This window comes from Scyliorhinus canicula, chromosome 6 (genome assembly GCF_902713615.1).
Source record: "Scyliorhinus canicula chromosome 6, sScyCan1.1, whole genome shotgun sequence".
NCBI lineage: Eukaryota > Metazoa > Chordata > Chondrichthyes > Carcharhiniformes > Scyliorhinidae > Scyliorhinus > Scyliorhinus canicula.
Window position 1 is genome coordinate 185,353,358 of NC_052151.1, and position 25,796 is coordinate 185,379,153.

Genomic DNA, 25,796 nt, shown 5'->3' on the forward strand with positions numbered 1-25,796 from the left:
AGAAAATAAACCTTTGTTGTTAGAGTATTCCATCGTGTATTTGCTTCTTCAAGGTCGTGCTCCAACTTCTGAATATTGGTATTTTTAGCCGCACTCTGGATCAACCCTTGTCCAAGTCGGTTAACCTCTTGGAGCACAGTCTGAAGTGGCTCAATTTCTTCCTTCTGAAATACCTGCAGTTTGCAAAGGCAGAGGATGACAAAATACACGGGATTAAATGAGTCCCATAGACAGAGCAAGTTTCAAATCAAAGTACAAGTCCAATGTCAAATTAATTTTGCACCCTCACAATTTACACAGTCAATACTTATCCCATAGACCAAGGCATTAATTGTTTGCTAGTGCCATACACGTCAAGCACAAAGATGCTGTTTAAGCCACATTAATACTTCTCCCGCTCTCACAAAGACTCGGTTCACACAGTGACAGAATGAACAATATGGGAGAGAAGCCAAAGGAATTCATTTTAGCAAACTCTACAGGCAGATTTTTTTTTTTCATTTGAAGTTAATCTCAACCTAATTAATTTCCAGTTATTCTGAGAAAAAAACTAAAGTAAATTCTCTAATGGGCATCAAATCCAATCAATCTTTGGTCACCTCAGCTGGAAAATACAACATTTAAAAATGGTTACCAAGCCAAGAACAAAATTGAATATTTAGCTGAATGTATGATGAAATTTAATTGGTTCATTAAACTTCATCCACTATTCAAAATAGAACTGAGCTTATTTACAATGATCTGTGCCACAGAGTCATTAGCAAACAGATTGTTAGCTGCTCTCTAAATCCCCTTTTCTCTGTCCTTCATTCTTTCGGGTTCCTTTAGGATTGTGCATCATCTTCTCCACAGACCCTGTACAAATCTGTGTGATACGTCCCCTCTAAAACTCCTGAAGTAGATGACCAACCAAAGACAAATCGCCTGGGCCCTCCCCTCCGCTCCACCCCAGACCGAAGAATAAAACATGAGCCTTTTGTCCATCACTACAAGCAAAACTTCAATTCATCAATCCAATCCCACACTGTTTGCTATTATTGTAACCTTCACTCCTTTTTCTAAACTGTTCAAATTAACATCTCCCGTAACCTAATATGAAATCTGTTCTGTCGTCATTCTATAGGTGGAAGTGGTGAGAGGAATTACCATTGCTATTCCTACTTGAAGAGCATTCACATGGTGTTCACACAGGCTCGTGATGCTAAAGGATGTACTAGATAAATAATAGTCAACTGGGCCATCATCACTTCTCGGCCTTTTGGCTCAGATCAAGTGTAGTATCTACTCGGCCTTTTATGTCTCTCTTGTGGGGACCGTGAATTGGATTCAATTTGAATTCAAATTGGTTTTTGGAGCAGGCAAGGAGCTGGATTGGGGGTTCGCCCCTGTCACACCCTGAGCCCTGGCTTTGTAACTCAGAAAAAGTAATTAAAAAAACTGGGCCATTCCCCTCCATTTGAAGGATCTGGAAGGTGAAAATGGTTCAATATTTGCCCCCTCCATCAAGACAAGCTCTGTCTAGCGAATCTCCCATTATAACAAGAGCTCTATTACCTTGTCAATAATTCATTTGTTAATCCTCTGTCCCACTTCCACACCAATCTCCTCGACCTCTGCTTCCTGCACCATTCTTTTGTTTAATAAATTTAGAGTACCCAATTTTTTTTCGATCCAATCCAACAACCCTGTACATCTCTGGGTTGTGGGGGTGAGACCCACACAGACACGGGGAGACTATGCAAATTCCACACAGACAGTGACCCGGATCAAACCCGGTCCTCAGTGCTGTGAGTCAGCAGTGCTAACCACCGCACCATTGAGCCGCCCATTCCTGCGCCATTCTAATAAAGCTCCATAAAAGCTCAAGGAACAGCAGCTCAGCTTTTGATGAGGCAATTCATCGCCTTTCAGACTCAACATCCATTCCAACTATTTTATTCCTATTCATTCATGGGATGAGAACGTCGCTGGCTATGCCAGCATTTATTGCCCATCCCTAGTTGCCCTTGAGAAGGTGGTGGTGAGCCGCCTTCTTTGAACCGCTGCAGTCCATATGGTGTAGGTACACCCACAGTTTGGGAGGGAGTTCCCGGATTTTGATCCAGCAATAGTGAAGGAACAGTGATATATTTCCAAGCCAGGATGCTGAGTGGCTAGGAAGGGAACTTCCAGGTGGTACTGTTCCCAGGTGTCTGCTACCCATGTCTTTCTACAGGGTAGCGGTCGTGGGTTTGGAAGGTGCTGTCTAACAGACCATGGTAAGTTCCTGCAGTGCATCTTGTAGATGGGACATGCTGCTACCGCTGTGCATCAGTGGTGGAGGAAGTGAATGTTTGTAGATGGGTTGCCAATCAAACAGGCTGCCTTGTCCTGGAATAGTCAAGTTTCTCGACCGTTGTTAGAGCTTCATAAATCCAGGCAAGAGAGTATTCCATCACACTCATGACCCGTGCCTTGTAGATGGTGGACAGATTTTGGGGAGTCAGGAAGTGAGTTACTTGCCACAGGATTCCTAACGTCTGACTTGCTCTGGTAGCCACAGTGTTTATATGCCTGCCGCAATTAGTAGAGTCATAGGGCGGGATTCTCCAACCCCCGCCGAATTGGAGAATCCCCGGGGGGGGAGGCGCGAATCCCGCCCCGCCGGCGGCTGCTGTATTCTCCGGCGCCGTTTTTCAGTCCCTCCAAGCCGGTCGGGGGCCATTGACAGAGGCCCTCCGGCGTTTCTCCGGGCCTCGATGGGCCGAGCGGCCGTCCATTTTTGGCCAGTCCCGCCGGCGTGGGTGACGTATGGTCTCACATGGCGGGACCTGGCAGGTAAGTCAGCGTGGGCGGTCCTCGGGGGGAGGGGCGCACGGGGATCCAGCCCGTGGGGGGGGGGGGGGGGGGTTCCCCCACAGTGGCCTGGCCCGCGATCGGGGCCCGCCGATCTGTGGGCGGGCTTGTTCCATCAGGGCACTTCTTCCTTCCACACCGGCCCTGTAGGGCTCTGCCATGGCTGGCGTGGAGAAGAGAACCCCCCACGCATGTGGCAAAATATGCTGGCCGGTCTGCGCATGCGCGGAATCATGCTAGTGGTTCCGCGGATGTGCGAGATCATGCCGGCGGTTCCGTGCATGCGCGAAGTCGCGCCGGCCCTTCGGCGCAAGCTGGAGCGACGCCAACCCCATCGCCGTCCACCTAGCCCCTTAGATAGGTGAGAACTCCTCACCTTGGGGGGCCGTTGACGCCGGAGTCGTTGGTGCTGTTTTTCCAGCCAACGTGGGAACTTAGCTCACAGAAGGGAGAATCCTGGCCATAGAGTCTTTACATCACGGAAATGGGAACTCCCTAGATGTTGATAATGGGTAATGTCATGGGGTGGTGGTAATGTCAGCGATGGCAATGTCAAGGATCAATGGTTAGATTCTCTCGTCTTGGAGATGGTCATTGTCTGGCACTTGTGTCGCGCAAATGCTACTTGCCACTTGTTGGCCCAAGCCTAGATATTGTCCAGGTCTTGCTGCACTTGGACATGGAGTGCATTTTGGATCATAACAACAACTTCTATTTTATTTTTGGAGAGCAGGAGCTAATGGCCCACTTTTTAATTACACCTCCTCTAGATATATTTTATTTCTGTACTTGGCCTTTTGGCACCCGCTTTTGTCTTGCACTATCATTTGATCTCTCCTGCCTTTCAACTTTTCAGCCCTCCGCTTTTAACTTTCCCCCCTCCCGCCCTCCCCACTCCCTCCCTCTCTGCATTTGCTCAAAACCTGTTACATTTCCAACTTTTTCCAAGACAGAGGGAAGTTCATTGACCAGAAACATTTCTCTTGCCCCAGTGCTTGATGTAATGAGTAATTCCAGCATTTTCTCTTTTGGTTTCACCTTTCCAGAATCTGCAGTACTTTGCAAATGTCTCATTGGAAGGTTGAGTAAGTCACATTGCAGCTAAAAGCAGTTAATCAGTAACCCATACAATGTACAACCATTTAACCATTAATAGTTTAACCTTGTGGAGAACAGCTTCAGACAGATCCAAATTCCTTTCCTTTTCCCACCTTTGTTAGTGGAACATGGATTACCTTATATTTAGCCCTATTGTAATCCAGTACAACACAGTCCAGACATTCAAAAGATCTGGAGAAATGAGCTGATCTTTTCATGACTCACATGACCATGCGGTTCACTCTCGGCAAATTTATAATTAGTCACTCATATTATTTATGAATACGCTATACAGCAGGAAACACAGAACAGATTTGTTCCTGTCTCCGTTAATCAATGGCCCTCACTGCTTTCTAATGTCAAAACTATTTTCAATCCGACTGGTTCATTTACCATTAATTCCACAAATGTTTATCTTCTTTAAAGGCCTTACTGTGGAATTCAACCAAATGACCTCTTGAAAATCAAAGCCAGTGCCTGCCCGAGACAACTGAGGCTGCTAATCAAAAACAAAATCCATGTGGCGAGTATGTGACCAACAGAAAAGATGGTTTGACTTTGCAAAAGGCAGTTTGTTATCATTAACAGATCATAAACCATTTTTCCAGATTACATCACTGCTGCGCATCTTCACTCTTCAGTTACTTCAGATACTATTTTTGGTACTATTCCCCGAGGTTAACCCTTTGTTCCCACATCTCAAATAAAGTTCACAGTTGCTTGGGTATCTCAGCAAACTGATACTGCGCAAACCATCATTGAATGGAGCTTGATACTGAATTTACTTGCTATCAGATGGAAGGGCCGCAGTGAAGAGAAAAGATGCGTTTGAGGAGAAGGTGAATAAGGACAACGGGGAGAAAGAAACAGAGGGAGATGCCGATAAAGCGAGGTGAAGTGTGGAGGAGGCTCGAGTGACACATAAACACCAGCAGAGACCAGCTGGGCAGAGTAGCCAGTTTCTGTGCTATAACTATGATATACTTCAGCAGTTCATTTTTATCACATGCTTCTTCACAGTTTCACAATGTGGCACAATAACAAGAATGACTAGATTTTGATTTTAACTGATGAAGAAATGAATTAAATTGTGAAAGAACAAATATACAGTAGCCGGACCATAGCATGCATTCTTTCCACAGCAGTAGCCAAGCTTAGTTATCTCTGCCTGTAGTAAAGGATAAATAATTTGAACTGTTGTGGCGAACTAGATTATATGTAATATTTGTAAAATAAGGATGCTTTATTGGCATTTGCCAATGAAGCTCTCTCTCTTTGAAGGCTTTAGATAGGGTCCCCACACAGGTTAATAAACAGTGTCTGAAAGTGAACCAAGATAAAACAGGTTCAAATAACTAATATAAAAATTAGCAAATACTCTCAATCTCACAAAATGTTTGTATTTGAATTGAATGGATTGACCAACTTCATCCGCAGGCATCTCCATTTGACATAATTCTCAGGCAAACCTAACAAATGTTATAATAGTTGCGGCAATGCAATCTGTGATATAATTTCTGTGAGTGAAGCTAGACTTTAATCCTTTATGTCGTGCAATACCATTTTTAAAAGAGGCGTTTCGCTTGCCAAATATGAAAATTCATTATTTTATCACAACTCCCGCTTTTATACGATTGGCAAGATGAACCTCATTAATTTCAACCTGCAGATTTTAGACACGATCAGCAATTTAATCAAACGATACAGTGCAGCAATAATCTTGTGTCTATATAGTATTACATCTGAATCTAATACAGAGGAAACACTAACTGCCTGATCAATTTTAAGTATCTACCAGTTCTTTTTATGGAATCCAACAGTTCGCTTAAATTAATGTTTTAAATAAATTAAGTGGCAATGCCTTAAATTAAAAATTCTTATCTGCTTTCAAATTTCTTCCTTGCCTCACCCCTCCCTATTTTGTCATCACCTCCAGTCCTACAGCCCTCCATGCTACAGCAAAGGACATCAGCTATATCCTGGTTCAGTGCCAAAGACTTGAGCACAAGAACCTCCAGCCAAGCTGTTTCAGTACAGCAGCAACAAGTGCATCTCCCTGATAAAGCAGAAAATTTGTCCTGTTATGGCCTGTCCACAAAAAGAGACAAATCTAAACTGGCCAATTACTGGCCCATCAATCTACCCTCAATCATCAGCAAGGTGATGGAAGGTTTCATTGACAGTGCTATAAGAGGCACATAGCCTGCTCACCGATGTTCAGTTAAGTGGACCAGCCATATAAATGCTGTGGCTACAAGGGCAGGTCACAGGTTGGGAATTCTGTGGCAAGTAACATATCTCCTGACTCCAAAACCTGTCTGCGTATCTACAAGGCACAAGTCAGGAATATGATGGAATACTCTCCAGTTGCTTGGATGTGCGCATCTCCAACAATACTCAACAAGCTCGATGACGACAAAAGCAGAACTTGGAACTATATCGTCATTCCTCCCTTGTCACTGGAACTCCTAATTGCAGTATGATTATACCGACGCCATACAGACTGTAATGGCTCAAGTTCACCATCACGTTCTCAAGGGCAAGCACAGATGGGCAATAAATGTTGGCCTTACCATTGACACCCATGTCCCATGAACAAGGAAAACAGTCTCCGAGCTTCTTCAATTCTGGTTCCTCTCTCACGCCCGATTTTCAGTGTTCCAATCTTGATGGCTGTGCTTTCAACTGCCTAGACCCTCAACTCAGGAATCCTTTCTATTAATATCTCCAAGCTCTCGAAAGCTTACTATTTGACCAAACTCTTGGTCATCGCTTTTAATACCTCCTTGGGATGTCTCTACTGAATTAAAGGTGCTACGGAAATGCCAACGCGTAGTTGAGAGCTGTGGAAGAGATTGGCAGAGCACCCCTTGGGTTTGGCACCGCATGGAATGTTTGCCCCATTGCAGCTGCTCCTGCCCTTAGTCTCAATGTACGAATGGCTGGGAGCAGGGTAATCCTTTCTTTATCGAACTGCAGCCAGGCAACACAAATAGCATACAGCCATCTACAAATGGATATTGAAGGCACTGGTCTGAGATCAGTAGCTACAGAATGAACTGCACCCTCAGGTGACTGCATCTGGTTCTTCAGTTGCCACTAAGTCACGGAATTGAACAAAGTATCATGTTCACCCACATCTGACAACGTGCGTACTTCCAGAGAGAGAATGCACAAATACAAGGGCACCTCAATTCCAGCCTGAATTACAACAAATATAGGCCCGGCAACAATCTCATCTCAGGGTTTAAAAAGTTGAACACAGTGCTGGCTTTACCCTGGCAGATAGAGGAGGTGACCTCAGTTCCTCACTAGCAAGATCGGTAAACAATAACACAGATTTAAAGCAATCGGAGGGCAAAAAGACGAGACAAGTAGAATAAATGCAAATGGAAGCCGGAAATGCGAAATAAAAACAGAAAGTGATGGAAAAAATCTCCGCAGGTCACAGCACCTGTGGGGAGACAAACAGTGGGCGCGATTTAACAGGGAAAAACAGACTCGTTTTGGGGCGCGTTTAGCGGGGTGTTTCCTGGCGCTTTCAAACAGGACTCTTGTTTTTCTGGCCTTGGCAAGGAATGCCCTACCAAGGCCACACTTACCTTCATTTCCTGCACTGAAGAGTTCAGCTCAGGAAGAGATGGGGGTGTCATTTGTAATGCCGTCCCGTCCACATCTCTCAACCCTCCACCATGATCTCAGGATCCACCCCCCCCCCCCCCCCCCAAGGGGATCCCCGAGCCCCGTCACCCCACCTCATAAGGGCAGGACACTCCTGGGCCTGATCCCAGACATGGGCAACCTGCCACCTTGGCACCTTGGCTTGCCAGCCTGGGACCCTGGCAGTGCCCCTGCCGGCCAGGCCCGGGCGTTTAATCCAGGGCCTTGGGAGATTAACTGAGGCTAACTGCTCACTTAAATATGCAAATTTGGATCCTGCCCGGCGAGGGCGGGATCAAATCACGACATCTCGCAAGAGCTCGTTAAATCTCGTGAGGCGTTACAAGCGTGCAAATGTTGCGAGAGGCCTCTTGCGAGATTTAACAGCCTCGTTGCGGCCCGAGTCAGATGAGACAAGGCAGTATGATTGCACCCAGAGTTAACATTTCGAGTACAAAACAACTTTGTTGGAATCCAAGATGAGGAGAATTTAAAAAAAAAAACCTGATTAGCTATGTTCTGAAATGCGCTGCCTGAAGGTGTAGTGGAAACGGATTCAATTGGTAACTCCCAAAAGTAAATTGGGTAAATGCTTGAAAGAGAGGATTCACAAGGCTACAGGAAAAGAACAGGAAAGAAAGTGCCGGTAATGGGGTAGCTCTTCGGAGGCACAGGAGCGATGGGCAAGTGACCTCCTTCTCCATATTCTGGGATATTCCTTTCTCATGATCACTGCGGATGGATGTAGCTTTTACAGGGGGACATAACTATAAGATTCAGGGTGGGAGACATAGGAGAGATATCCGAGGTAGGTTCTTTACTCGGAGAGTGGTTAGGGTGGAATGGACTGCCTGCTGTGATAGTGGAGTCGGACACTTTAAGAACTTTCAAGCGGTTATTGGATAGGCACATGGAGCACACCAGAATGACAGGGAGTGGGATAGCTTGATCTTGGTTTCGGACAATGCTCGGCACAACATCGAGCGCCGAAGGGCCTGTTCTGTTCTATGTCCACCAGCTCCCACATAAAAGACAGAGAAGGAAGTTTAAATTACTTTTTTGTGAAATAGCTCTGTAGTCCATTTGTCTGATTTGCTGCTAGTTAGGACTGAAGATACCAGCCATTCCCGTGCCAGCCTCCCCGAACAAGCGCCAGGATGTGGCGACTAGGGGCTTTTCACAGTAACTTCATTTGAAGCCAACTTGTGACAATAAGCGATTTTCATTTCAAGATATGACCTCCTTTAAAATATTGTATAAAACACATTACACGTAATTTTTAAAAATGTCTTATTTCATGGGATGCTGGTCGTGAGCCAAATTGCGGCCACTTCAGTTTGATTACTGCCAGCTGTACAGGAAATACACATCATTTGTCTCACCCTACTGCCACCTCAAAGGCGATGAGTCCTTTCAAGGGACTTCATAATGAGCATTAAGATGCAAAATCCATCCAGGCGTTAGTGATGCTTAACATTGCTGTCAGCGGGTAAGGGGATAAGACTGCATCACTTGAGATTGCCAATTTAGCCAGAGGGCAGGATTCTTTTGCATCAGGTTTGAGTGCCCTCTAGCTTTAACCTTGCAGCCTTCCCAGTCATAGAAGCTTCACTTGCTTCCAGCCTCAAGTCCTACTGTCTGCATTTCTTCCAGACTCCACAGAATCCCAGCACTAGTCTCATGATGTGTGACATCCCTACTCAAATGCAACCCACCGCACCACCTTAGCAGAGATCTTGGCTGAAGCTCCATCCGAAGGCTTTGTCCTTCACCCCACCTCCAAGAAATTATCCTGACTCTCTTTCACCTAGCTGCCAATCCACCTCCAACACGCTGCAATTCAGGTGCACGCCTGGAATTTTAACAGCATGCATACTGAATAGATCAAAGCAACATGAGTGAATTATAAAGAATGCAAGATATATAGGAGACAGGAGATGGAGCAACAGGAGACTAGCGAGATGTCAGGGATAGAGATGACAGTGCCGGTAAAATAGTGAGTGAAAGCGAGAAAGCATTAAACAGAAAGAAAATATGAGTGAAAAAAAGAATGAGAGAAGAGAGAGAAAGAGAGCGAGAGAAAGAGGGAGAGAAGTGAGCGGAGGAAGGAGCAAGAGACAAACAGAAAGAAAAGCATGATGTGAACACAGGGAGTTAATGGGGAGACTTAATTTATCAGTCACCATTAGATATCGTCAATAGTAATTGTACTACACATGCTGCTAATGTTGAAGTTGCGAAGATTCTGAGCATTTCCTGATCACAGTGTGCTTTGACAGAGTATTCCCAAATTAAAGGAGGATTGCTGCAGAGCAGGGCCAGAACTTTACTCACTTGGGTTCATTACTGAAAGAAAACTGCAAGACGTTTGCTTTTCTGTATCATTTAGGTCATGAATATGTTGGATGGGTGGGGGTGGGGACCAGGTGACAACACTGTCCCTGTTTTGCATATTTACCAAATACTGTCAGCAATGCAAGGTTGGCAGTGAAAGTTCTTTCACTATCTTGGTACTAAAAATCAATCAATTTAACGAACTCAGTGAAAACCTGTGGCACGGTACAATAGCTCGAGTGAAACCCAGCCCCGTAATCAATCTGTGTCTGTCATTTCTTTTTACCTTGGAACATCTGCCAAGTTCTTCATTACTCTGAAAGCTAAGAGTGACTAAGTTGCATTGTTCTCTGATGACATAACCCTCCGGTTCCATTTATGATGCACAGACAAAAAGATTAAAAGGGCCCTTTTTTAAAAAAAAAGCATCAGCTCAAATTGTGGCATTTTCCCCAAACTGCAAATGCCACAAAGTCATGAAGACCTTTAGCCAGTGAGGTTTGAGAAATGATGATTATACTGATATGAATGATGCTGTGGGGAGGAGACATGCCACCACAATCCCCAGTTTCTGCTAAGTGAAATATGTTAGTGTAAAGGTATACCAGGACAGGACGAGTAACAGACACCAGCTGGTTAATAACCACACAACAAACAGCTGGAAACTATCAGTCATGTCACAAGCTGCCTCCAGCTTACAAAGCCACATTGCTCACCCAATCTAATTCGACCATATTGAAATTTAATATTCTAAAAGGTTGCTAGGATACCGGTTACCCGGCAGTGCTGAAATAAAACAAAATGACGGGACTTCAGGAAGTGCCATCAGAAATCCTTTCCCAGTGCCTTGTATGTGAACACACCCTATTCTTCAAGTAAATATTTGGTTTACCTCATCAGTGAACACCCCATTGCTGTTCGCATCAGGCTCTATCACTGGTAACATCCTACAGTCACACACCTCGTCCATCACTGGAGTGTTCTCATAGTAACCCTTGCTCTCAGAGTTCAAGCTTTCAATAGCAGGAGTCATTTCCTCAGGAACAGATAATAGGGCATCTGGTTCCACCAGAGCCTGCATATGGTCACATTCTGACAGTGTTTCAGACTGACTTTCAACCACCGTATCCCAGTAACATGCTTCTTGTATGGATGCATTCTCCTTTCCTTCCTCTTCTTCCAATTCTACCTGTTCTATCCCCAAGAACTTGGACATTATCTCTTCTGGTGTTGATGTGAAGTTAGAGCTGCCATCGAGGGTTTGTCTGTCAACGCAATTTCTCTCATTGTATTCCACTGTTTTTGCATTTGGCTCAAAAATACAATCTCCTCTTGCATCATATTCGGAAACAAACTCCAAGGCCCTAATGAGCTCTGCCTCTTCATTTGAGGAGACTGCATAGTCTTCACACTTTGTAATGGAGGACACACTTTTGGGAGCTCGCGATAACATTTGCTCTTTGTCAGAGTTAGGCCCAATGCTTTTGGCTTCATTGTCCCTTGCTAAATGTACTCCATCTGCTGAGGACAAGCTCCTATATTGGATTTTATCACCATTTGCCAACTGGTACCTTTGCCCTTTACTTGCGGATGGACTGGACAACCCAGAGTCTTCGTCTGAAGTGAGGGAACCAGTGGTCCCCTTGCCCCGGCTCCAGGTGGACAATGTGGCCACCTCTGCACTTTCAGAAGGTGAAGCCTCCGCTCTGCTGGGGTAGTCTGCAAAGGGCGGGACAAATGTTCTCCAGGATCGCCGGTTCTCCTTCCTTTCCACCACAGCTTTCACCTTAGGAGGGCCGGCTGACCGGACAGCGTCGCTGTTAAGTTTCAGGGCGTCGAAGATCGTTTTCTCATCCAGTTTGTTGCTCTCCCTAGCTCTCAGCTCAAGGGCACCGGGGACCGATAGCGCCCCATTGCCAGTGAAGGTGGCACATTCCAGTGTCCTCTGGCTGTACGGTAGGTAGCGCTCTGTCAAATGTCTCGAGGTCAGGCTGCCCTTTGAGCCTGAGTCGATCTGTTCGTTCAGTCTCACTGTGTCATAGATGGATCTTTGGGGAACGTAGCAATCTTCTACATTAATGTCCTCCTCCTCAGTCATCCCAACACAGGCTGGATTTTGACGCAAGCAGTCAGGCCGACTAAGTGGTTTTCCCATCTTGTCGGTTTATTTTGTTACAGCATTATGCAGCGGCTCCAAGTTTGGCAAAAAAAAAAATCCTTTCACAATTTTAAAGGTAGCCAAATATAATCAATTTAACAATAAACATGAGATTCCCAGTTAAAACACGTGTGCACTGTTCTTTTGTATTGCAAAGTGTTTATCTGCAGTTAATTAAAAAAATTAATTTTGTGCATCAAGGCTGGAGTTGCAGGTGATTTTATTTTAAAGTCCAGTGCACGGATGACTGTTTAATTTTACCTGACTCTAATGGGGCGCAGCAGAGATACTCAATTCTGTAAATAAAGTGCGTAGATTCCTCTCAGGCCAAGTTAAGTTCAGAAGTCTTTCAGTCAGAAATCCTGTGGCAGTTTTTCTCTTTCAACCCCCTCCCCCCTCCTCCTTTTGGTCCTCTCCCTCCCGCCCACCTCAATTCTTTAGCAGCAAGAAGGCATGTACAGAGGGCACTGCAATTTCATCTGATCTCCATCACCAGGAACTTTTCAAAGGAAGGAATGTTTCAGCTGAGCACAATAGTTCTGGCTGATGTCTCAGTGATTACGCTCAATCCACTGGCAAGCAAAACAATTCACAGTAACGAAAGAAAAACACTCTCCTTGCACAAGACAAGTTCCAGCAGTGTGTTAATGCAGTGTCTTCAACCCAAACGTCTGCGATGAAGGAAAACGTTCAGATAAAATCAAGTCATTTTTTTGTTGAAGGAAACCACATTCTCTGCTGAAGACAAAAAGCCACATCAAAATAGCAATTGTTTTTGTTTGTTAAATATAACGCAGCTATTAGTCCTTCTGTATTTATTTGAGGATTGGCTTCCCTCTCATGTTAAAAGACTCGAGGTCTGCAATCTTTCTGTGTGATTCTGGAGCACAGTCCGCAGCAAAGCAAGTGAGAGCAAATCTTTCTCCACTGCAGCCAACTTTAAGACAATCAGTGCAAACGTTTCAGAACAAGTACTGCTGCTGATTTGGCTTTTTTTTTTGCTTCCACACTCGGGGAGCTCTTTAACACACGCTCATCGCGGGAGAAAAACTTCCAGCCGTCCCAGCCCCGCTCAGGCAATGTTCCCACTGGAGGGCAAAAGCTGTCATCGTTCTCCGGAAGAAAGTGTTTCAGTCACAGAGCGGCCACCCCGGGCCCGCCCCAGGTACGAACATTGCGCGCTACCTAAAGCTGCTGCTGCTGCCTGCTGCCTGACACCGGCTCTCCCTCCACACACACACACACATGGCAGGCTGGGAGAGCAGACATGCACCCTTCAGAAGCTGATGAAAAGAGCTGTCCAGGTTCCCTCTCTCTCCCCCCCGGCAGCGGAGAGACCTTCAAACAGCCACTTCAGTGACGCCCCTTTCTCATGCTTCAACCAACATCTGCTGCACTCCGGGTTAGCGCCCTGTATAAACATGAGCTTTGACCCCAGCGACCTCTCCTCCACCCCCCAATAACTTGTAGGTTTTCTTTTGTGTGCACGCCCCTCCCCCTCACTTTCCCCGAGAAACGCCGAGCTACTTAAAATCTCTGGTGAATCCTGAGCTCCCCACTCTGAGCTGCTGTTGACAGAGATCATAGAATCTACGGCAGGGAGACAGGTCCCTCGATCCAAACTGGTCCATGCCAACCAAAAAGGTCCATGCCAACCAAAAAGGCCCATCTGAGCTAACCCCATTTGCCTGCATTTGGCCCATGTCCCTCTCGTTGATAAGTTGCCCAACATAGAGGGCAAGCAATACATTGCCAACCTCAACAGGATCACCCCTGTGATGGTGGTGTGGGGAGTGGAGGGAAGGATTAGCAACACCCAGTTTTGAGGTACTCCTGACCTTGGGGTCTTGAGGGATTTTAGGCGAGCCTCATTATACATAATTTTCCATTTTCAGGAGGGGGGGGGGGGGGGTCAGTGGGGAATGAGAACAGTGGGGAGATGTAGACCCAGACAGCTGATCCGACCCACACCTCTGCCCCGGAAAGTCACAGATGCTTACAGCACAGAAGGACATTCAGCCCATTGTGTTCTTGGAAAGAGTTATCCAATTAGCCCCAGTTCCTCCTCACTCCTTCCACACAGCCCGACCAATGTTTCTCCTTTTACATATATAACCAATCGCCCTTAGGAATTTGCTCCTGAACAGGATTTTTAAAAACACTGGAACCTACAAAGGCCTAAGAAATAGTATTTTCTGAGGGGAAGTGCAGCGGGTAGAAAGAGATAGAGAGAGAGAGAGAAACACAGAGACCGGGTCAGCGAGGCAGAGGTTGCTGCGGAGAGATGAATGGAGGGAGAGGGGACGGGCATAAAGGAAAGGAAAGAGAGAGGGAGGAATCGTTGGCCTTAAATTCACACTGGCTACGTTCGGCACAATAAATTTGCAACAAGTCAATACAACATCGATACAGCTCTACTCTAGAGTTAGCTATGATTAGAATAAAATATAAGCAATATACTGATGCTGGAAATCTAAAATAACAAAATTAAATGTTGGAAAAAGCTCAGCAGGTCGGCAGAGTCTGGGTAGAGAAACGGAGTTAATGTTTTGAGTCCATATGACTTTTCTTCAAAGACTCTACTATGATTAAAAGAATCTGGTTTCTAGCAGGTAACAAGGAACATCACACTGATCTATCGGCACTTGAAGCAACCTCAAGTTTCAAATGCATTGAAACATATGCATTGAATAGAGATCGTTATGCGTCATGATGGATTTGTGAAATGGGCATTCAGTTATTACCCAGTGCTACTTTCTACCCTCAAGTCATGCAGTTTTGGGCAGCACGGTAATGCAGTGGTTAGCACTGCTGCCTCACATGTGGAGTTTGCACATTCTCCTCATGTCTGCATGGGTCTCACCCCTACGACCCAAAGATGTGCAGGATAGGTAGATTGACCATGCTAAATTGCCCCTTAATTGGAAAAAGAGAATTCGGTAATCTTAAGTTAAAAAAAAGTCATGAAGTTTTCGCTGCCCTGCTGTTTCTGTCACATGTAGCCTCCATTTAGCTCAGTTGACTGGAGTGCTGGTTTGTGATATAGAGCAAGGCCAACAGCTCGAGTTCAATTCTCGTACCAGTTGAGGTTATTTATGAAGGCCCTGTTTTCTCAACCTTGCCCATCACCTGAGGTGTGGTGACCCTCAGGTTAAATCACCACCAGTCAGCTCTCTACCCACAAAGGGGAAAGCAGCCTATGGTCATCTGGGAGTATAGTGATTTTAACCTACCTCAGTAAACAGAGCAATTGCCATCTCGGCACGCGGCTTAGAGGTGGCTACTTTTAATTAGCCCCTGCAGTCATAAAAATACATCTACTGGCGGTGCAAGTTTCCTGATATTCCACGGAGGTGAGGCAAATCAAAGTAGAAAAGAATCACATCCATCCAATCTTTATAAATCACTGGATAGGTCTCAGCTGGAGTATTGTGTTCAAGACTCGGCACCACACATTAGAAAGGATGTTGACGCATTGGAAAGGGTGTGGAGAAGGTTAACTAGAACAAGAAGCTGGGAATGTTCACTATTCGAAGGAGAACAATAAGGAGATTTAATAGAGGTTTTCAAAATCATGGGAGGTTTGGATGGAGTAAATGAGGCGAAACTATTTCCACTGGCATTTGAGTCAGTAACCAAACCCCACAGATTTGAGATCATTGGTAAAAGAACCAGGGCTGGGATGAGAAGGACATGTTATGCAGAGACTTCTGATGATCTGGGATGCATTACCTGAAAGGGCGGAGGGAACAGCTCTTTTCCTCTTACATATATAACCAATCCTCTTGCGGATTATTTGCTACTCAACACGATTTTTAAAAAATCACCAACACCTCCAGCTTTCAAAAAGACTCTCAAAAGGGAATTAAATACTTAAAGAAAAATCGGACGGAGAAATCAGGGGAGGAGTGCGATTAATTGGATAGCTCTTTGAAAGTTCTGGTCCAAATCCCATCCCAAACACAGTTTAAAGACAGCCTCAAAGACCCCGACTGGTTATAATTCAACAGCTGCTTTCTGATTCCTGCCATACTCTTATCTGAAAACCTAACTATTCCTCTATAGGAGGAATCACACTTCAGCCTAGTGCTGGCAAACATAGCGATTGCGAGGTTTTGTCAGGCTATTCAACAAAAGAGGGAATCGCACGCCCATCTCGTATTGGCAATGCGGTGATCATGGTTACCAAAGGGCCCATGCCAAGGTGTGAACCTGGCATGATATGTGGCAATTTGTGGACCAGCAATAGGTGATCAGATCACAAATTCTGGCAAATTGTTGCAAAACCTCAACTGTTTGACTCATTCCCCTCACAGAAGGTAAACCAATAGCACTGCCTAAGATTTAGTCCCGCGGTGTGGTAGCCAGTTAGAGTCACAAGCACCTACTAAACAAAATGGCTAGCCAACACCATCTCAAGATAGCCAGTGATGCGAAAAAAGAGAAGCAATTTCAAATGCAACATGTGATCTTATCTTCCATTGATCAGAGGAAGTGATTCACAGAATCATAGAATTTACAGTGCAAAAGGAGGCCATTCGGCCCATCGATTCTACACTGGCCCTTGGAAGGAGCACTCTACTTAAACTTAAGCACATGCCTCCACCCTATCTCCGTAACCCAGTAACCCCACTTAACCTTTTACACCAAGGGGAAATTTATCATGGCCAATCTACCTAACCTGCATATCTTTGGACTGTGGGCGGAAACCGGAACACCTAGGGGAAACCCACGCAGACACGGGGAGAATACGCAAACTCTACTGTCACCCAAGACCGGAATTGACCCCAGGGTCCTGGAGCTGTGAGGCAGCAGTTTAAACCACTGTGCTGCCCTGTGCTTTTGCAGAATAAACGGTGGATTTTAGCCATGACTATGGATGCATGTGAAATCTAAACTCTGTGAGATCTAACTTGACTTGTTAATCCATCTCATTAAGAAAAAGTTCCCCGATGCAGGGCTCTCATTGGTCATTTAAAAGGCAGAGGTGACTCTCTTTTATGGTCCAAGTAACTTAATGGTACTCTCCAAACCAAAAATGGTGCGTTAATAATAACACATCAATGCTTTCAAATATAAATCTTCTAAGTTCTATAACCTTGTAAGATATTAATTTTTCAAACACTACATTTACTTTAATGTCAGTAAGCAAATAGTCACACATCATAATCTGATCATTCCTCCATACCTCAGCAACAATAAAACTTTTTTTTCCTCTCAAAAAACAGTTTAAAAACATTACAGGACTGTAGTTGCAGCCCCAATAATAATTAGACTGAAATGCTCTGAAGGCAGACAAAACCAATTAAGGACTTTGTAACCAGTGTCTGAGAGAACAGAGGCCAAAGTAATGCAATAAATCAACACAATGTTAAATCCCTAGCAAGATTAAGTCATTATTAAAAATACCCCAGGCCCCTGACATCCCAGAGTTGGTTTAAAAAAAAGCTTTTATTTAAAACTGGTCATCCGATTGCCGCTGCCTTGGGGGGCGGGGGGGGGGGGGGGGGGGGGAGGGGGGGGGGGCGAGGGCTGTGGTAACAGGGAGGTTGGAGATGACAAACTGTCTCCTGGAAAAGCTTTGCACTCCTGTGCTCCATTTCGAAAACTGTTACAACAAACATATTGGAGTAACGTTACGAAACAATTACTACAAACACGAGTCGGTTAGAAAAGAAAATACACCGAAGGATGTTTGGATAAGCAAAGCACAATTCAAAGGAAGATAGTTCCGGACAAATTTTAGCAAAGGTTTTTTTTTTTCTATTGCATCGAAATAGGTGCTGGATTGCATCTGTTTCCTGTTGAGCATCTCTTCCCTCAAACTGCTGAATCTCAGGTTGGCGCAAACACACATGGGACTTAACAAAGGTCAAGGTTGAGTTTCAAATCGGTGGAAAAAAGGCTTTCCATAAACATTCAATCTAAAGCCAGGTACTCTACTCTGTGGAGGTTATTAAAAGAAGAACTTGCATTAATAATAGTGCCTTTTATAACCTCAATTGTCCCAAAGCACTTTACAGACAATTAAGTGCTCTTTGAAGTGTAATCACTGTTGTAATGTAGGAAACGCAGCAGCCCACAAAGAGCAATGTGAAAATCTGTTTTTTGTGATGTTGGTTGAGGTGTAAATATTGGCCAAGACACTGGGGAGAGAGAACTCTCTGAATCAATTCCATGGAATCCTTTTACATCCACGAGAGGGCAGATAGGACCTTTGTTTATGCCTTATTTGAAGGATAATGCCTCCATTGAGAAGGGTGAAACACATAGAATTCAAGGAAACTTGCCGAGCTGGATCCGAAACTGGCATAGTAATACCACACAAAGGGTGGTGGTAGAAGGCTGGTTGAGTAACTGGAGGCCATAGAGCCCACTTAACAAGAACCCGTATGAGTAGGTTCTTCCCGGAGGTGGAGGATAGATGTGAACGGTGCCAAGGAGGTCTGGCCAACCACGCCCACATGTTCTGGTGTTGCCCCAGACTTGTGGAGTACTGGACAGCCTTCTTTGAGGCAATGTTCAAAGTGGTGGGGGTGAGGGTGGAGCCATACCTGAAAGTGGCGGTCTTCGGGGTCTCGGACCAGCCAGATCTATTCCTGGGGAATAGAACCGTGAATGGCGAACCGTGGAGGGGGGGGGGAAAACAAGAGAGGAGAACCAGCGGGGTGGGGCGGGGGGGGACGGGGAAATGGGAGCCGGAAGGAAGGCACGGGATGCCAAAACGTGCATGACATCTCCAGGAGCGGGGAACGAGGAAAATAAAGATGGAGGACTGGAGGAGCAGCAGAAGTGGAGGCGAGCGCGGGACGGCACTGAGACCCGTCCAGGAGAAGCAGACGACAACAACACAGAACACAGCCAAGTATTGCACTCTGTAATTATCTCCCCGGCACCCAAATTTATATTTGCCTCCCCAATCCCTGCCACTCCTGCCCCCCCCCTTTCCCCCCACCCCACCCCCCCCCCCCCCCCCCCCCCCCCCCCCCCCCCGCAAACAGTCGCGTACTTACGTAGTGTAAATCATTCGGCCCCAGATGCACAGAGCTGCCGCTGTCGAGCTGGTGCACAATATCCTACCAGTTATTCTATTTCATATTTTATTGTATTTTATGTTGGGGTGAGCCCTTCTCTTCTAAATATGTGTGTATATATATATATGTTTCTTATTCTGTGTACATAACGGTAATTATACCTTGTTCAAAAACCCAATAAAAAAACATTTATTAAAAAAAGAGTAACTGGAGGCCGGTGTCCAGCGGTGTAACATAGGGAGCAGTGCTGGGTCTCTTATTAGAATCATAGAATTCACAGTGCAGGAGGCCATTCAACCCATCGGGTCTGCACTGGCCCTTGGAAAGAGCACCCTTCGCCTCCAACCTCCACCTAACCTTTTGGAAACTAAAGGACAATTTAGCATGGCCAATCTACCTAACCTGCTCATCCTTGGACTGCAGGAGGAAACCGGAGCACCCGGAGGAAACCCATGCAGACACGGGGAGAACATGCAAACGCCACACAGACAGTCACGCGAGACCGGAATTGAACCTGGGACCATGGAGCTGTGAGGCAGTAGTGTTAACCACTGTGCTGCCCCAATAGATGGGTGATGTCTGGGTGAGATTTTATTCCTTTTTGATTTTTTTTGTGGCTTGATATAACTTGCAGAGCCATTTCTGATGGTTGTGGGGCGTCAAGTGGCCAGAGCAGGTTAGGATAGCTGATACCCTTCCCTAATGTAGATAGGCGAACCAGATGTTTTATTTTACAACATTACATGATGGTTTCATGCTACAGTCACTAATAATAGGTTTCAATTCCAGATTTTAACTAATTTAAATTGTTTGTTATCAACGAGAATGTGGGGGGAATGCTAAGTACGTTTGCATACAACACCACGATTGGTAGGATTGTTAACAGTGAAGAAGAGGGTCGTAGGTTATAGAAAGATATAGATGGGTTGGTCAGATGGAAGAGCAGTGGTGATGGTATTTAACTCTGATAAGTGCGAGGTAATGCACTTTGGAAGAAGAAACAGGACAAGGAAAGACTGGCAGGACACTAGGAAGTTCAGAGGAACAGATTGATCTTGGAGTACTTGTTCACAGATCCCGGAAGGCAGCAGAACAGGTGAACAAGAATAGGAAGGCCACTTCTTTATCAGTCATGGCACAGAATAGAAGAGCGAGAAGGTTATGTTGGAGCTGTACAGAACGTTGGTTAGGCCACAGCTGGAGTACTGTGTGCAGTTCTGGTCTCCTCACTATAGGAAGGAGATGATTGCACTGGAGGGGGTGCAGGATGTTGCCTGGGATGGAACAACTGAGCTACAAGGAGAAACTGGATAGGCTCAGATTGTTTTCTTTACAGCAGAGGGAAGAGTGGACCACGGTGTCACAGAGGGGATTCCAGAAGGCGCGCGGGGGGGATTGAGGTATATAAGATTATGAGGGATTTGGACAAGATAAATAGGAAGCAACTATTGCCTGTGGTTGAGGGGTCAATCACAAGGGGGCACAAATTTAGGTTGAGGGGCAGGAGCTTAATTCACTGAAGAGGGTCAATTCTGGCTCTGTAAAGACTTAATTACTTGCTAATGCTCGCATTCAAAGTATCGTATTGCATCTTTGACTTTGTCTATATCAATGTTTCTGGAACCTACCTCTTCATTCACCTGAGGAAGGAGCAGCGCTCCAAAAGCTAGTGATTTGAAACAAACCTGTTGGACTTTAACCTGGTGTTGTAAGACTTCTTACTTTAAAAATTATGTGGAGATGCCGGCATTGGACTGGGGTGGGTACTGTAAGAAGTACACGGAGGGAGGCGAAGGATTTTGCTACAGTGGAAGGACGCGAGGCCCCCAAGCGTGGAGACCTGGATCAATGACATGGCGGGCTTTATTAAGCTTGAGAAGGTTAAATTCGCCCTGAGAGGATCGGTGCAAGGGTTCTTTAAACGGTGGCAACCTTTCCTCGACTTTCTGGCTCAACGATAGGGTACTGGGACAGTAGCAGCAGCAACCCGGGGGGGGGGGGGGGGGGGGGGGGGGGGGGGGGCGTTGATTATGTTAGCTTATTTTATTTAAATTTGATTTATCTAATTTTAATTTATGGTTAAGTTCTCTTGTTTGGGGGGGGGGGGGGAATGTGATACATGTGATGTTACGGTATGGGGGGAATTGTGGGTGTTATGGGGCTGTTAGTTGCATATTACTGCTTTTTGCTATACTTTTTGTTATATTTTCTGCAAAAAATTCCAATAAAAAAAATTAAAAAAAAAAAAAAAAAAAGTACACGGAGGGAGAATTCAGAATGTCCAATTCACCTAACAAGCACGTCTTTCGGGGCTTGTGAGAAGAAATCGGTGGATTAGGGGTAGTTATTGTCAGTGTAGACTTGATGGGCCAAAAGGCCTTTTCTGCTCTGTACGACTCTATGACTCCAGCAAAGCAACACTATCTCAATGGGGTACCAGGAGGGTGAGCCTGGATTTTGTTCTCAAGGCTCTGAGTGAAGCTGGACTCCACAACCTTCTGAATCAAAGGTGAGTGTCCTGCTTGTTACACTGAGAATACCTCTCTTCCTCTGCAGGACATGCATCTACAATAAGTCAATAAGGTTAACAGGCACATAACCTTGTCCAACCCATCCCCCGCACCTCTGCCCTCAGGGGTTCCCCTCCTCCCCAGAACCATGAAAGGGTCCCTCTTGTCCTTACTTTGCACCCCACCAGCCTCTGAACTCAAAGGATCATCCTCCATTATTTCCAACAACTCCAGCATGGTGCCACCACTGAACTCATCTTCCCTTTACCCACACTTTCAGGATTCCACAGGGACCACTCCCTCAGTGACATCGTGGTCCACTCTTCCCTTCATCCCCCTTCCACACTACCTTCCCCTGCAATCGCAGAAGGTACAATGCCTGCTCCTTTACCTCTCATCTCCTCATTGCCTAAGGACCCAAACATTCCTTTCAGGTGAAGCAGCATTTCACCAGCATCTCCTTCAATTTGGTCCACTGTTTTCGCGACCCACGATGTGGTCTCCTCTACATTGGGGAGACTCAGTTCAGGCTGGGTGACCGCTTTGCGATCGCAAGCATGGCCCCAACCCTTCTGTCTCTGGCCAGTTCAACTCGGCATCTTGCTCTCGTGACCACATATTCATCTTTGGCCTGCTGCAATACTGCAGCGAAGTTCAACGCAAACTGGAAGATCAACACCTCATCTTCTGATTAGACAGGTTACAGCCTTCTGGACTCAACATTGATTTCAACAACTTTAGTCAGTAAACCTTCCCCTCTGTCTTAAACCACCCCTCCCCCCATTTTGTAGTGTGCCCTCCATTATTTTTCAGCTCCCTGGCCTAACCCAACAAAACCGCACCCCTCCCCCACATTGCTCCCATTAATACATTCTACCTTTGGCCACTATTAACACTCTTCATCCCTTAATGGCAGCGTGAACACTTTGTCTTATGTCCATGATACATTTATCCACATCTCCTTTTCCCGCCCTATTCCTGGCCTTCTATTCTGCCCCACCTCCTCCGTTCCCTTTCCAACTATATAATTCTCTGCCTTGCTCCAGTTCTGTAGAAGGATCATTTAGATCAGAAATCTGTTTCCCTCCGCAGATGCTGCCAGTCCTGCTGAGTTTATCCAGAATCAGCAGTTATTTTGCAGTCGAGTGGCCCAGATGAAATGGAAGGAGATACAGAAACTAGCACTGCACTGGGGTGAGTATGAGCCGTGATTATGTGCTCAAATCTTGCTTTGCAGCAACACAAAAGACCACAACTCTTCAGTTTACTTAGTACAATTATGTTGCAACTTAAAGAACAGGAAATATATTCATGAGAACACTACAGTCTCAATATCTCAAAATTGCTAATCTTCACAATCAGTGCTGGCGACCAAAATAAACCCAATATTTCAGACCGTTTCCAATTGCAATCAGTATAAGCAGTCTTTTACTTAATTGCATTGTACCAATGACCAGGAAATGTGAAACATTTAGCAGAAAACACTTCGCAGACACGTATGGTACTACTTCAGTCTTTCACAAGTTGCATCTGTTTCCTATCCACGTGTAACAGATGCAATGGGAACAGATGCCATGTCCCACCGGTCATGGCAAAGTTCAACCTTGGCTACTGATTTTCATATTACATGTTATAATAGATTTCCCATGTCGGGCTCACAGTGGACACATTGCCTTCTCACCCCACAACAAAATTTACATTCCTTATAGAATCATAAATTTACAGTGCACAAGGAGACGATTCGGCCCATCGAGTCTACACTGGCCCTTGGAAAGAGCACTCTACTTAAGCCCACACCACCATCCTAACCATTATTTTTGGACACTAAGGGCAATTTAGCATGGCCAATCCACCTCACCTGCACACCTTTGGACTGAGAGAGGAAACCGGAGCACCCGGAGGAAACTCGTGCAGACACGGGAAGAACATGCAGGCTCCACACATACAGTGACCCAAACCGAGAATCGAACCTTGAACCCTGGAGCTGTGAAGCAACAGTACTGACCACTGTGCTACCGTGCCGCCAACACAAAGATAATTTCTGTAAAATCTTCACTTCCTTTCATTGGTAATAATGATCAAATGTAAAAAAAATGATACATAGGAGTAAAGTTAAGCTATGCACTCCCTTGAGCCTGTATCCCCGTTCAATAAAATCATGGATGATCTGCTGCCTTAATACCACTCTATCTCCATATACCGTGTATCTTTTTGTTGAATATAATGGGTAGGATCATTAACTACCATAGAACCTTTGTACAAAAATGTGTTGCGTTGGAGTTTTGGGATTCAACCCTGTAATACCATTTTAGGAATTGATAAGATTCCTCCCCTCCCCTCTCTCCACCCTCTGAGTTTACTGTCTCACCAACTCCTGATCTAAAGGTGTTAAATCCTGGTCAACAAGTCCCATGGCCAGCCATGCCACACCAGTTGTCACCCTAGACATACAGCTGAGCCCAACTATAGCCTCACCGAGCCGCACACGCAGACATTTTCCAGCAGGTCTGTCTGGATAACCTCCGACTTTTAAAGTTCTTCATTGGCATGACTGTTATGAATGGTCACCAAATTGCACCATGCGACTACCAGGATAGTAGACAGCAAACTAGATGGACCCTGGTCGTTTTTTTGCCCAGCAATTTGTGTTCCCATGACAACCAGGAAATCTGGCTGATTTTCCCATTCCTTATTCCAGAGGCACTGACTTCAATTGTTGGGCACTTACCACCAACCGGCCTGAGGTTCACCAGCTCAGCGTGACTTCCATGGTCCCTTCCTGGTCTAGAAGGCTCAATATCGAAATATGTGGTGTATTCGCACTGGCAACATTTTGTTTGCAGTATTGCGAATGGATATTGTTTCATTCCGTTTATACCCTCAGAAGCCCGATTAAAAAGCTTGCTGTATTTTTACAACACGGCGTTTTATAGAATAGAGGTTAGGATTCATATATTTGCTTGATTAAGTATTTGTTCACGCACAAAGGTTTTTGCAATTGCTGCGGGACTAATTTTGGAACGTACTGTGCAGTCTCATGTCATACACTACAAATCACTTTGATTAACTGGATTTTACTAAGGCCGGGATTTTTGCCCCCCCCCCCCCCCCCCCCCAACCCCGTGGCATGTTTTCCGGCAGCAGAGGCGGCTCGCCTTTGGCTGCCAGCGGGATATTCCGGTACTGCCGATATGTACGCCCATCCTGAAGAGCAGGAAGAGCTGGAAAATCTCTCCCCGAGTGTCCATCACAATCAATACAACCCACCATAAACAGGGTTTCAAACCATGTGGTTAATTTCAGAAGGGTGGGAATCTCCCACACAGTTCCTTACAGAAGGTGAACTGCCACATAGATGAAAAGAAAATCCCCATTTGTTTATAGGAGCATGGGAACAGGAGACAGCTATTTAGCTCCATGAGACTTTTACGCTATTCAATTTGATCATGGCTGACCTGCACCTCAACCCTATTCACCTGCCTTTGACTCATATTCCCCAAAACCCTGACCCAACAAAAATCAACCGATCTGTGTCTTGAAAGTTTCAACTGCCAAAGAATCCACAGGAGAGTTCCAGACTTCCACAATCCTTCGTGTGAAGTGCTTCATGATTTCATACAAAATAGGGACAGAAGTAGGCCAACTGGCCCCTCGAGTCTGCTCGATCATTCAGTAAGATCATGTTGAGCTGTTGAGTTCCACATTATCTATCTCTGATTCCCTTTCACAACAAGAATCGTCCTACCGCCACCTTAAATAGATTGTGATCACGCTACCACCCCTTTCTGAGGCAGAGAAATCTAAAGTCTCCCAGTCCTCAGAAAAATATTTGTCTTCATCTCTGACCTATAAGGCAACCCCTAACTTTTAAACAGTGTCTCCTAATTCTGTGGTCACCCTGAAGAGGAAACATCCTTTCAAGTCCACCCCGTTCAGCATCATATATACTTCAATCAAGTCATCCCTTACTCTTCTAAACTCGAGTCAAAGTCATATGACAACCTGTTTATTTCAGGTAACAATCTAGTAAACCTCCTCTGAACCGCCCCCCCTGAATGGCCTGGCACTGAGATTTGTTTTACACACCAGATCCTTTAAAACTGGTCAACGCAACCACGACAGAATAGCGAGGAACATTTGAAACCGTAGAGGATGAACAGGAAGAAA

General features: G+C 45.4%; 1 protein-coding gene and 1 pseudogene across 8 annotated transcripts in view; one reads left to right on the forward strand and one right to left on the reverse strand.

The window, feature by feature from the left end:
* The window catches only part of dst (dystonin), a 665,214-nt gene that overhangs the window by 120,735 nt on the left and 518,683 nt on the right, over window positions 1-25,796 (reverse strand). For all 8 annotated transcript variants that reach the window (XM_038800631.1, XM_038800637.1, XM_038800634.1 and 5 more), the window contains one exon: window positions 12-173. In XM_038800631.1, coding sequence (XP_038656559.1) covers window positions 12-173 — 162 coding nt within the window. The remainder of the gene's footprint in view (window positions 1-11; window positions 174-25,796) is intronic.
* On the forward strand, window positions 1,243-1,450 carry LOC119968102 (annotated as a pseudogene).